General features: G+C 54.7%; 1 protein-coding gene across 1 annotated transcript in view; it reads right to left on the bottom strand.

The window, feature by feature from the left end:
* Positions 1-615: 615 nt before the first annotated feature.
* The window catches only part of LOC119094428 (nephrin), a 59,945-nt gene continuing 47,058 nt past the window's right edge, over positions 616-13,502 (bottom strand). The window contains exons 8-14 of the mRNA XM_037217488.1: positions 11,638-11,768; positions 7,075-7,234; positions 5,200-5,356; positions 4,370-4,503; positions 1,767-1,903; positions 1,211-1,370; positions 616-623 (exon numbers count right to left, since the gene is read on the bottom strand). Of these exons, the coding sequence (XP_037073383.1) occupies positions 616-623; positions 1,211-1,370; positions 1,767-1,903; positions 4,370-4,503; positions 5,200-5,356; positions 7,075-7,234; positions 11,638-11,768 (887 nt within the window). The remainder of the gene's footprint in view (positions 624-1,210; positions 1,371-1,766; positions 1,904-4,369; positions 4,504-5,199; positions 5,357-7,074; positions 7,235-11,637; positions 11,769-13,502) is intronic.

Raw genomic sequence — 13,502 nt, 5'->3', positions numbered from 1 at the left:
TTGTGCGGTCGTGTGTGAATAAGCGTGTGATCAGCGTTGGTCAGGTGAGGGTGCAACATTTTTCCGGGTTTGCGTCAGTATCGGTCAGTTTTTTGTGTAATAAGCATGGATCGTGTGCGTCCAGTGGGTGGTAAGCGTGCGATCGGTGTATGCGATTAGTTTGTGGCCAGTGTGCTGTCAGCATGCGGTTCAATGCACGGCCAGTGTGTTGGTAAGCGTGTGATCCGTGTGCGGTCAGTATACGGTCAATGTGCGGTCTGCGTGCGGTCAGCCCAACGGCCGCGCGGGTGCGACGGCGGCAGCCCGCACGCCACTCCGGCAGTGACGTCAGCTTGATAAAAGGTAATGAAGTGCCTGCATGGCCTCGCGGCGCGCTCGTGGCAGATGGAGAGGAAAATTGAAACGATCCATCATCGTACGTGAGGTGGGAGAGGGATCAGGTCAAAATAGGGGGGAAGTTGGACGCGCACTGATACACTGGCATCTGGAGTGCTGGTGAAATGGGACAGAAACTACGCCAGCCAGCGCGAGCACTCAGTGTGGGATTCATCTACCTTGCCCGATCGATGAAAGCGTCGATTTTGATTTAAATAGCACTGAACGGAAATGATCACTTCAAGAGCCTGCGGGATGGAGGGCAGACAAAACCATACCCAGAAGTTGTTACTTCGAACGGGAGCCGCTGACTTTGGTGATAAAACGACACTTCGAAGCGAGCCTTTTAGTGAGTGGATTTCGTTGGGAGAATGCAGGGACTGGCTTGCATGAAAGGACACGTTTCTGACGAAAGGAAAGTGTAAATCAGAAGCTCAGAGGCGCGCTGTTCCTGCCACGACCGATATTTTTCAGATCAGGGCTCTACATCGGGTGTGTTTGGCATTTCTTCAAAACATTCGGCTGAATGCACAGTATTTGGGGTTATAGGCTCCGGGCCTAGCAACGTTGCGCCTCTATTGAATTATTATAACTCAGAAGAAAGGTTGCATCAATGTTGCTGAAAATTTACATGCGCCCACAAGAAGCGGAAAAGTTGTCAGCTTCCCACTCGACGGCCATCTTGTGAAATTGCAACATCGATGACCGTGGCAGTACAATGTGTATTTCTAAGTTCAACGCAGATTGAAAGACAATGGAAAAGGTCATTACGCAACGTGATTCAAACTCGTGATCTCGGAGTTTCGATTGGGTCCTGTCTCGAGAAGGCACTCACCAATACGGTCGGGCATCAGCTCCACGGTTCCGACACGCAGCAGCATGACCTTTCCGTGACCTTTGGCACTGGACGCATACACCTTGAGTGTAAAATTGGCGCCGGGGTTCAGACCACGGACGTGAAATATCGGCTGCTCGTGGGTCAGGGAACGCAAGAGCTGAAATCAGAACGCCGAATCAGATAGGAATCAGAACGCAACAGCATAGGTTGAACTAGACAACAGGGAAGACTCTGCTTTGCTTACATGCTAGTTTTGCAGTGCTAACTATATTCAACATCAAATCGAGTTGAAAGTGTACCCATTAACTCAAACAAGTGGTGACCTTTTCATATTCATGTCCATAGTTTCCCTAAGCGTTCCTTGGAACTAAATTACCGAACATTACAAGCATTTAGGCGGTTCGGAAGGAAATGCAGTCAGCGATTGCCTCTATTTATTTGTCGCCGCCCACATTACGGCATATTTTGCTGGAATTTCCAATAACCTCCGGTCGTTTGGCCCACGTCTGAGAGGTCCCATGCCGACCGTTGCAACGGTCGGGACGACACTCACGTTTTGGGTTTGGAGGTCCCTCAGCTCGAGCACGAACGTCTGCGGCAGTCCGCCGTCGCGGCCCGGCCGACAGCGCACCACGAAGGAGGTGACCGTGCGGTTGCTGACGCTGCATTCGCTCGGCGGCTCGGGCAGGCCTGCCAAACGGGCCGGCAGTTGGAAAACATTGGCCGCCTGTGGCCAGTTGGAGGACTCTTCTGGAAAACTACTGGGAACACATAAAGATGAACGGAGATGAATACATGATCGGGGAGATTAGTTTTTGGAAAGAGAGTGGTTTGAAGGTGACTGTTCAGAGCATCGGGCAGGAATATGGTCAAGGTCAAGCCTCTGTCGCTCTTTGAGCAACGTCGTCTCTATTGCTATACGCTCGCTCCCTTCTTTTGGTGTTTGGGAAACAACAGCTGAACTTTATCAGATCGCAGTAACGACATGTGGAAATAATGCGGTAATCACCAGTGGATATGCTAGGTCAGTGCGGGTTTCGTGGACCTTGTTATATCACGTGAAAAGGAGATAATGCCGTCAGGCCAGTACAGGTTTCGGAGGCACTATATACAGTGAAAAAGAGATAATAGCGCTTCGACGCTTATTGACGTGGTATTTCCATCAATGTCTGGCCATGATTGTTTAGACGAACATCCCAGTGAACCATCTATCGTATGACACTGGAGGACGATTGGATCCGTCTTCCGTTGTGAATGCGTTTGTTTATGTTACCGCGTCCGCAGCTGATGCGAACACATCACAGGCTTTTGATCCACATCGCACGAATCAAATCAACGCGAACCATAATTCTCTTTCTCTCTCCCCCTCTCTCTCTCTCTCATCATCTCTCCTCTCTCTCGCTCTCTCTTCTCTCTCTCTCCTCTCATCTCTCTCTCTATCTCTCTCTCTCTCGTCTGCTCTCTCTCTCTCTCTCTTATCTCTCTTCTCTCTCTCGTCTCGTCTCTCTCATCGCTTCTCTCTCTCTCTCTCTCTCTCTCTCTCTCTCTCTCTGTTGAATGTGCTGTTGAGTGTGCTGAACTAAAATGTCCATCTTAAAGATCATTCGGTGCAGTTCACAGCCCTGCCGTACTTAAAACCTAAACCCTAATGAACCTAAAAACCTAAAACCTAAACACCTAAAACCTAAAAACCTAAAAAAACCTAGTTAAAAAACCTGAATTGCAGAGCTACAAGCCTGCAAGGACGCGGACACTTTTTGAGCGGACTATTTCAAAGCCACCCAGGTGTTCATGACGCCTTAATAACGTCATTCAAATCCTGACATTCCATTGGATGTGCGGCAATAGAATTGCAGAGTTGTTCGTATATGGCGTTCGTGAGTACGACTTCCAGATATTATAGCGTCACTTGGCTCTCAATCCGCACCGTGCAGGGTACGATGAGGTAATCAAACAATGGCGTATTAAGAAGCATTTTTATTAAACAGAGAAATTAAGCAGTCCTAAGTAGTCTTTTCTACGTACAATTACACCAATAGTTATGAGTGAGCTTTTCCATCACATATGATACTTGCTTCAGTATTACGCAAGTTGTTCAATGCATTAGCGAGGAACATTATTCACATAGATGAGACAGTAGTATTATCCTCATTCCTCGGATACAAACCAGGAGAACGGAGATATAGTTGGGTTGATATTTTGGCAACGTGCTTTTATCGAAACAGTAGCAGAAGCTTCTGCAACATGCCTTTATCATGCCACAACATGCCAACCAACAGAAGCAACACGCCTTTATCGAAACAATAGCAGAAGCTCCTGCTATTGTTTCGATAAAGGCACGCTGCCGAAATATCAACCCAACTATATCTCCATTCTCCTGTTTTTTTTTCCGAGAATGAGGCTAATACTAGTGTATTATCTTGCTGCAGTATCTTCAAATATGAAACCCTCCATTTAAATGCCTTGTCCACGACATGTCATGGTTCAGAGTCCCCAGGGGAGGCAATTTTTTTAAACTGATTCTTGCACACGAAACGCATGGTCGCAGCATCGTCAACCAGAGGACGGGCAATTGATATAAAAGGGTATGTCAGCACGCATGTTCCCGGTAACGCTGTTGTCAGTGTTCAGCCTGGGGTGAAAGCACTGCCTAAAGTTGCCGTGACACACTACCAGTAGCCATGTGAAGCCGGTAATGTGTGTCGGGCCATCTCCCAGTGTCACGTGAAGCAGACGACAGACATGCTTGTACGCGACGGTCACACGTGGCACAGGCAGTGTGATGGCCGTTAGCTGGCGCTATCACGTGGGATGCACAGTGTGCATCATCTCAAGTGATGGCCTCATGTGGAACGGAGGACGCGCGCGATCTGACCTGCCGGCCTTTTGTGGAAAACTCAGAGTGTATGATCTCACCTGCCGACCTCGTGTGGAAGGGGCAGCGGTAAGCCCTCACCTGCCGGCCTCATGTGGAAGAGGCAGCGGTAAGCCCTCACCTGCCGGCCTCATGTGGAAGAGGCAGCGGTAAGCACTCACCTGCCGGCCTCATGTGGAAGTGACAACAGTAAGCCCTAACCTGCCGGACCCATTTGGAAGCGACAGCGGTACAACCTCTCTTGCCGGCCTCATGTGGAAGTGACAGCGGTGCAACCTCACCTGCCGGCATCATGTGGAAGAGGCAAGGCTGCCGCTGGAGACCGACAGCGTTGCTGCCCCAGCAGCGGATCTCTGCCGGTTCGTCGTCATCTAGCCGATGCTGTACGGTACTGACCGCTCCAGCGGTGGTGAACCTGAGTACGAGGCCGGCCGTGTGTCAGCAGTGACCCGCCAAACTGAGCATGGATATTACAGGTGCAAATTTATAAGGTGGCGAGACAATTGGCGAAGTGGGATCGCGGACGCAACGGCCAGGTATATCAAGGCGGTTATACGTGCTCACGCCGAGAACCTGCACGTCTACTGAGTGGCAAAGGTCATGTCGTGTCGACTCAGGTGGCGACGGTTAGTGGTCTACCAAGCGCACCAGCGAACTGTCTGACATGAGGCCAGGTGCGTCGAGAATGAGGCAGTGCGGCAGGAGCTCACTCAGTTCGGTGGGAAAAAGGCTGCGGAGTGAGTCTAAGGGTCGCAGAAGTAATAACGTTGCGTTCATCTGATAAACACGCCATGACAGAGCTGGATGAACGTAATTTGTTGCGCTCAGTGCGCTTGTGCCCGCGTCGTTGGCTTGATAGCTATCTCAGAAATCAATTTTCTTCAAGGCTGGCAAAGGAATCACTGCCGGTGCAGCCCAGGCATCAGCCTATTCCGAACAGCAAACAGCGCCTCCATGAACCACCGGCCGTCCGGACCGACGCCTTTCAAAACCGCACGCCAGTGCGAGCCACGACAACGCTACCAACATTGCGACAAACACCACGCCAGCACGCCACCACCGAGACCGTCCGGTCCGGCGAGACTCCCCCTCCCCTTCCCCCATCACTGACCGAGAGAGCGGCTCGCGCTGGTATGCGCTGGCCGAGCTGTTCACGTCCCACTTGAAGCGCACCGGGCCGGGCTCGGCCAGCAGCTGGCACCGAAGCTGGACGGCTCGGCCCGGCACGAAGTACACCACGCGCTGCGCCGTCTGGCAGCGCGGCAGGTCTGACGGCGGACGGGCGGTGCGGTCAGCGCCGGGCCCGGCTCTGGTCCGGCTGGGGCGGCCGCCTGCCGCTGCCAGCGATTTAACGGCAGTGGGTGTAGTGACAGGTCACAGGCGGGGAGTGATGAGCGATGAGTGTACTGTGTATTCAGCGTGGGAAGGGTAACAGCCAAATAATTCTGCAGAAGGACCGATGACCTGTTTTCTAGGCAGCTTTGGTTTTATCCCCAGTTCCTTATCTATTTTCCTATCTCTCTCCAGCTCTTTACTCTCTGTCTTCTCATCTGCTTCAAAGCCTTCTCTGTCTTGCTCTGGCACTCGCTCTCGCTCTCGCTCTCGCCCCCCCCCCCCCTCCCCGTCCCTCTCCCGTGGTCCTTGCGTTTAGCTCGACGCGTGAAGATCTCCTGAACTATTCCCACGGGTAGCTGTATTTACCTCGGTGGCTGGCTGGTCTGACATCGTGTCCCGAACAACACGCCGCGACGCTAACGCCGGGCCGGGCGGACGTGCCAAGAGGCGGAAGTTGCTGTACGACTGGCGATACAGCGCCGTTTAGCCTCAACAAGGCGATGTGGTTCGTTATCGAGCAGCGGCGGGAAGTCGACATGATGGTGACTACAGCTCATCGACTGGCGCCGCTCGTGAGCAGGAGGGTTGGCAGCAGCTCGACCGCCCCCCGCCCCGGGGAAATCATCGGCTGGTGTCAGATCGCAGGCTTGAAATGGCTCCCGCAATAAGGCTGTCGGAAGATCGCACAATACTGGCGATCCAACCGACGTCTCGAAATCTAGATGGAGTTTCGCAAAATATACTATTTGGGCGCATGCACCAGCGGGCAAACAGGGTCAATACACAACAGAAGACGAGTTTCTTATGTTAGTCAGTGCGCACAACACAGCCAGTGATCATCGGCTGCCGCCTTCTGCGCGCGAGGCAAACCAAGCCCACGGCGACGGGCCGGTGACTGACGTGACGTCACCGACTCGGGCCACTCCCACAGACCTATGAGCCGGAAATGATCCCGACACACAGCCCCCGAGACGGCCGTAATGGACGGTGAGCTGCGCCGCCCAGCCACTGGCGGCCTCGCCATTACGCGCTCACCTCGTGTCATGCATACCGATTGGCTGTGCGATTGCCGGTCCGGTGCGTGCGAGCGCACGTGGGGCGCGCGACGCGGGGCCTGGCCGAGCCGCAAATGCTCACCACTCAGCGCGCTGATGTACATGCAAATGGCACGCGGAACGGGTCTGGGATTCGGGCCGCGTACAGCGGAGAGTGGGACGCCCCACCCGACTGCGCTTGCCGCGGGATGGGCGACCATTGGCGGCAGTAATGGGACATGACCATAAGTGAGGGCCAACCTGCCATGGGCGGGTACAAAGCGGATGACCCAGCTGTGGGCTGACTGCACAAACGGCCGCCAGCTGCGGCCGCCGGCGTTGGCGCCGGCAGGCTTCCCAGCCGTCCGTGAGTGCCGAATGTGTTGTCATGGCAGCGTGGTGCCGTACACGAGCCGGTGCCATCACGAACGCGCGACATCACGAATTCCCACATGCGTGTCTCAAAGATGTGGTGTCGTGGACGTTGTCATGCGGAGGCAACTTGACCGAGATGAATTCACATTTCACAGCACATCACAAACGCTTGGCGTCCCGCAGGACGCAGGACATGATATTTCGGCTGACGCGTGGCCGCGGACGTCAACAGCGTCACTCACACATCACGTGCAGCACCACCGGCAGACTCTGGTTGTGACCCTCGACGTTGGTGGCACCACAGGTGTACTGGCCGGCCTGGCTGTGCGACACGTTCGGCAGCACCAGGCTTCGGTCGATGATCATGATCCCGGCCTTCTTGTCGTTAGTCAGCTGCCGACCCTGCCGACACGAAGGGTCGAGCTCAAACTGGAGCCAACAGGCAGGGAAAGCCGAGCAGATCCGGATGAATAAAACGCTTCACACTAGCCGCGTGGGTAGGTTGGGCGCCATTTCATCACCCACGCACCTGGAGTTGGGCCATGAGCAAGTCATGACCTCGAGTGGCTGTCAAGCAGTGGAAATCGCAAACTTCGCAAGTACGAAGTTAGTCAGCGACCTGAACAGCACATTCAAATCCGGCTCCGATGTCGAACTTCATCTTAATTTCATATTACGGCATTGAGTTTAAAGTTTCCAACCGCAGACCAGTCAGCACCTTTTCAAAGCCGTTTCCAACCGCAGCGCCCCATCCAAAACTTGCACACACACCCTCCCTCCCCCCACCCCACCCGCTCGCAGTCGAACCTCCTCCTTTCCAACAACCCATCCCCTAGCCTCTCTCCTGCAACGACAGCCGTGGGGCTCGGACACCTCAGGGAGATGGCGGCCCCCTCGCTGCGCCACTCGGCAGTCCAGTGCGGCGCTGGCCGCCGCTGCGGCGGGCTCCCCCGGCCGTGCCGCGCCGCTCCGGGGCCCTTGACCGAGGCCGGATGCCAGGGGCGCACTGGCCGTGGCGCTGCCGGTTCCCGGGCGGGGCTATCGGGGCCGTAATGGATGATGGAGCGGTGGGACGCGCCTGCCGCGCGCCGAGGCAGAGCGGCCGCGCTGCCGCCGCCGCTCGGGATAGCGTGACGTCTCTAGTGGTCTGTCCGGTCGGGTGGGAAAATAACTGAAAAATCTTCGAGCGGTTGAGACTGGACTGTTGATCCGACGCAAAATGTCGTATCCACGTGTTCGTAGAGTTGGTATCGCAGAGGCAAGTCGTCAAATTTGAGTCTCACAACACATGGCAGGTGGGGACGACCCGAACGGGGCTTCATTGGTTAGGGCAGTCGTCGCTAAATGTTTGCTAAATGCGACACAAATATTTGTACTATATACGCCAACACGTGTTATTTTTGTACAGCGGTCAATGCAAATGCTCCTCCTCCGACGCCGAACCACACTGCCGGCTGCTGTGCTCGAAAGTGGCAGGTCAGAAGTCAGGTCATTGGCAGGATAGGCGGTGCCGACAGCTCAGGGCACCGCGGGACGGGTGGCTGCGTGCCAGCCGCCGCCGCCGCCGCCGCCGCCGCCCAGCCGCCGGCGCCCCGCCGCGACGCTGGAGGCCGTCCGAGACCAAAGCGGCACCATCGGGCCGCCGACGGCCGCCACCGGGCCGTGCCGTGCTTACGGCCGCACTCCATCACACAAGGCGTCGACCCAGTGTAAAACCAGCCGGACGACGAGAGAGGCGCAGGACCGACCGCCGCGGCCGGGCCCAGACAGCCAGCGGCGACGCGTCGCAGGCGGGCGGTGTGCAACTGCCGCCGAGTCAGGCACCTCGCCGCATGACCTTCGTCCCCGGCGTTAACAGGCGGACTGGGCATTTGTGATTGTTTTTAAAGACCGTAGGGGTAATGTTGGCGACCAACTAACGACCAAAGGCACAAAGCATCAACCAACGTGATTAAGGCTCAACGAAGTAGACGTGTTTCCCATTGCACGTAACAGACGTTCATTTCCATGCAACGGCCACATGTGTTATGTTAAATCAGCGATTCTCTCATTTCGCCCTTCCACGTGGTAGAGCCCGCGTTTCCATGTTCTGGATAAAATCTGCGGCAGCACACAGTAGCGCAAGTAGGGGGCTACACGGGGCACGTGCCCCTCCTCCCCCATTAGGTTCCAAGAGGCCCTTCGGACCACTCAGAACCTACGATTAAAGGCCCGAAAGGCCGGCCGGAGGTCCCATTCAGGGACCCTGACCCGTAAGGCCGGGAATTCCAACGCCAGCTAGAGAGCCCTGCGTGCTGATCAGGGGCCCACTGAGTCGACAAGGGTCTACACTTTGATGAGACGCCACCGTAATGCACAGTGGACTCCGTGGCAGAATGGCCTGAGAGCCCATTTTCCAAGCAGGGACAACCAGGAGCCAGCGATTTTCATTGTTCGGGTCCCACAGCGTCTAACAGGGGTCCTGTGTTGTCAAGGGGCCCCAAGTCGGCCAGAGGCAGTGTTCGAGGAGGCCCGAAAAGCCTGGAGGGCCCACCGAGCTCGACGATCTAGGGCACGATTGGAGGGTCTAAGGGCATAAAGTGCTTGTCAAGACCTTGTTCAGGGGCCCCGGCCTGCAGAGACGGACCCTCATATAACGCTCAGAGGGCCACGCTCACGGCTTAGTAATAGCCACAGGGCCGACGCTGCGAGGCCTAAGGAGACTACAACGTCTGGCGTCGACGTTTTCGTTGCCAAGATATGCGAGCGCACACGGTTAAACTACGATATATAATTTGTACCACTAATCGATTCTGACTGAATGCTGAATATATTAAGACAAACGAGGCTTGGCCATGTTGATATAAATTGTTGACCCATTTTGATCTTCAGTCTACATTCGCGGAATCCTTGCTAGCTCTGTAGAACCAAGATAAAAATTCTGACAAGATTTCTGAGCTCTCACGATTTCAAAGGAGTTCTCTGGACTATTGTAAAATGAAGAGCGCCGGTGATTTATTTCCTGCGGTCATTCAAGGCATAAGAAAAGTGTGTATGCATTGTATGTATGTATCTCATGTGTATGCATTCTCATACATACACATGAGAAAAGTATGCCCTCAATAACAAATGAGCAATACCCGTTGGTTTTTTGGGGGGCCTTTACCCATCAGGGCGTTCTTTGTCACCTCTGTGCCCCCTCTCATTGCCAAGGCTCTGGCCGCGCCCTTGTCAGCACACACTGACGGTAACGTCCGGGTTAGTGGAACGGGCGCCAAAGCGCCGCGCTCGGCTCGGCCCGCAGTGCAGCCATGTCGTGCGGCACAGCAGACACACTCGGTCCGACCTGCCGTACAGCAGGGCGGTGCGGCACAACATAGCATCCATCTTTTCTGCCCGAAGCGATGATGCCACATCCACCTGATCAAGCTCACCTCGCCGCTCAGCGAGCCGTTCGCAGTGCATCTCAACAGCCACTGCATCAACATACCAGACACCTGGCGCAATTGCCTCCCCTCTTTCCGTGGATGCTTTACGTCTGGTCCTGACAGCCGATGGCTGATTTATGGTCCCACGGGCTTGCTCTGTGCAATAACGCACGGAAATATCGGCGGCCGCGGTCATTTGGCGCCCTGCAGACCACCGCATTGCACAAGACCCATTGTCCGTGACGATGCCGTGCGTTAATGGCCGTCCGTATTGACCGGTCCGTTGCCCGCAGGCTGTAATGCAGAAGTCGGCGCGGGATCGGCTGTCCAGTCGCTGTGGCGGCTGACTAGTGTTACCTGACCTTATGGGAGTCCCCTCAGTGTCCGGCTCTTGCGGGGTCCTCAGGCTGGCTCTTGTATCGCCGTTGTCATGGTAAGCTTGTTATGACTGACACTGGCGCACACGAGTGTCGTGTTTGCCTGCGCATCTATCAAAAGCAGGAACGACACGACGTTTTTCCGCTGATAGTTTTCGCCAGTACAACTGCGTGGCTTTACCTTGTAAGTGTATACGGCAGTCATGCCGGCCTAAAACCAATTAAAAGGATTTTCCATGTCATACCACTAGCACTTGCTCCCAAAAACTAGTGGCTCCTATTTCACCACAATTGTTCGCAAAGCCTCCATGTTTTGTAGTCCTGTCATTGGGATCTGCTTTCTCACATGATGTCAGGAGTAATTTAAGTACCACAGGCTGGTACCTCCTGACACAGGCTGGTATCTCCTCACAGGCTGATACGTCCTGACACAGGCTGGTACCTCCTCCTCCTGGTATCTCCTGACATAGCCTGTGACCTCCTGACATAGGCTGGTGCCTCCTGACACAGGCTTTGACACAGGCTAACCTGACAGGCTTGACACCTGACACAGGTTCCCTTTGACTCCTGGCATTATGAGCAAAGGCTACCCAGAATTTTAAAACTTCCATTTAGGGGTTCAGTTTCCTATACAACGGGTCGCCAACCCTCCCCACACCTGGGCTCCATGCCCCCCCCCCCCCCCCCCCGCCCCTTCCCAACTTAGAAGAGAGTGGCAAAGTCCGGGGAAAACCCGTCAGTTGCGGTATTCTTAGGGTGGGTTGCGTCCCCTACAACGCATTTAGCAGAACAAAGAACCAGCTTTTATCGTTTCGTTCACTATGATCATCGCAGCCATCCCCCACATGCACGCAGTGATACCACACCATCCCTCTGTTTGCTCACCTGATAATACCAGATCAACCCTCTGTTTGCTCACCTGATGATACCAGATTGACCCTCTGCTTGCTCACCTGATGATACCAGATTGACTCTCTGTTTGCTCATCTGATGATACCAGATCAACCCTCTGTTTGCTCACCTGATGATACCAGGCCAGGTTGGTGATGGGCGGGTTGGCCAGCACCTGGCAGTCGAAATACACGTCGTTTCCTTCCTTGATCTCGCTGGGCACCAGCGTCTTGCCGATGCGCAGGACGACCTGCGGCGGATCTGCCGCAGAGAGGCGCTTCGTCAGCCCCCTACGTCCCCCTGTTGTCCGGTGCGCCAGATTGACCCAGTTCCAATCCCGCGTCGACCCATCCACACACTACTCACGCATCCAGTGCTCCTGTACACATCACCTAACGGAAGCCAGCATGCGAAGGCCATTTGCAAATTGCATTGTGTTGCAGCCGGTCATCGCGTGCGGTTTGTTTTGGTGAGGACGGCCTCGCTCACGACGTGGTGAAAAGAAATGTCCGACCGGCGTGTCTGCTGCACTACAGCTCCATTTCCTAGCCTAACACAGCGACGAGGCTTTCAGGAGGCCGTGTGGAGGTCGCCATAGTTAGCGATCAGGCATGGCGCAATGCCTGCACCCGGCGAAATACACCGAACTTTTTCTGCTTGAGGATGGTGTCCACGATCCGTCCTCACTTTGGCTTGCGTCGCCTACAGCTGCAATGCTCCGCGGGGTTCGGCGTACATTCGCTTTACATTCTACGGAATAGGTATCATGGTTGGATGTGGCGCTTGGATGGTGAAGATCCCACCAGAAGCGGTCATGCGTGGTGGTGGTAGTGATGGTGGTGATGGTGGCTGTGGTGGTGGTGGTGGTGGTGGTGGTTGTGTTGGTGGGAGTGGTTGTGGGGGGAGGGTGTTGGTGGTAGTGGGGATGGTTGTGATGGTTGTGGTGGTTGTGGTGGTTGTGGTGGTGGATGGGGATGGTTAAGATGATTATGGCCGTTGTGGTGGCGGTGTTGGTGACACTGGTTGTGGTGGTGCTCGTCGTCGTCATCGTTGCCAGTGGCTGGTGATGTTGGTGATGCCGGTGGTGGTGATGATTGCGAGCGGCTGTCGGCGATGCTCCCCGAAGCACTGGCGTGCTCGCTCTGTCAGCGATGCTGTCGGTGGCGGCTGGAGGCGGTGGTTGGCTGGCGCTGCTACAGCTCGAAGCTACGCCGACGACGCTCAATCCATACAGGAACACATCAACCGCGCACGGCGGCCGGCTGCCAGCACAATTAATTAAGACGAATGATAGCGCGACTGCGGCTTGCCGTACACCGCGCCAATGGCATTATGCGCCCCATAGGTACGTCTGTGTCTGTACAACCGGAATGCTTGGTTTGAATAGTCATGACTGCTAAGCGCTGGTTACCAATAGGATACCATCGGGCGACAGTTCAATGTTTGCATGAAAACGCAGGCAACATGGGGATCTAAATGTATTAAAAGACTATTACACAAGCGCTGACCCACATCCTGGGTGGATGTCACGCACTGCAAGTAGCAACATAGCGCACGATAACGGCTCTTTGCAGTCATTTTTCAACTCAACTACACATGCTCAAAACCCTGAGACTGTCCTTCCAGCGCAAAGGTTCTTTGAAAGCAATTTAAAGTAAATAGCATCATCTAAGCTGGACCTATTTCGGCAACAAAGAGGCAGCACTTTTGGGCGTACTGCTATTTTAAAAGCACAAACAGCTTGTTTGGCTCATGCGTTACGGATCGCTTCGGGCACAGATTACGAACGGCTGGCTCGAACCTTTCGGCACCTGGACAGCTTCTGAACGTGCACATTGTGACACATTCATATAGCATTTCCGTAAGGTGAAAGGCACGAGGGCGCGGTGTATAAAAGTCAATGCACGGAGGACGCACTACACAACACAGGCGAAAAGCGTAAATTGAAGGGAATGGAGTTACTATACTACCAACAGCACACTAGGAAGACAGGCA

This window comes from Pollicipes pollicipes, unplaced genomic scaffold (genome assembly GCF_011947565.3).
Source record: "Pollicipes pollicipes isolate AB1234 unplaced genomic scaffold, Ppol_2.1 Scaffold_4002;HRSCAF=4701_pilon_pilon_pilon, whole genome shotgun sequence".
NCBI classification, from domain to species: Eukaryota; Metazoa; Arthropoda; class Thecostraca; order Pollicipedomorpha; family Pollicipedidae; genus Pollicipes; species Pollicipes pollicipes.
This window is presented reverse-complemented; position numbering and strand designations above follow the sequence as displayed.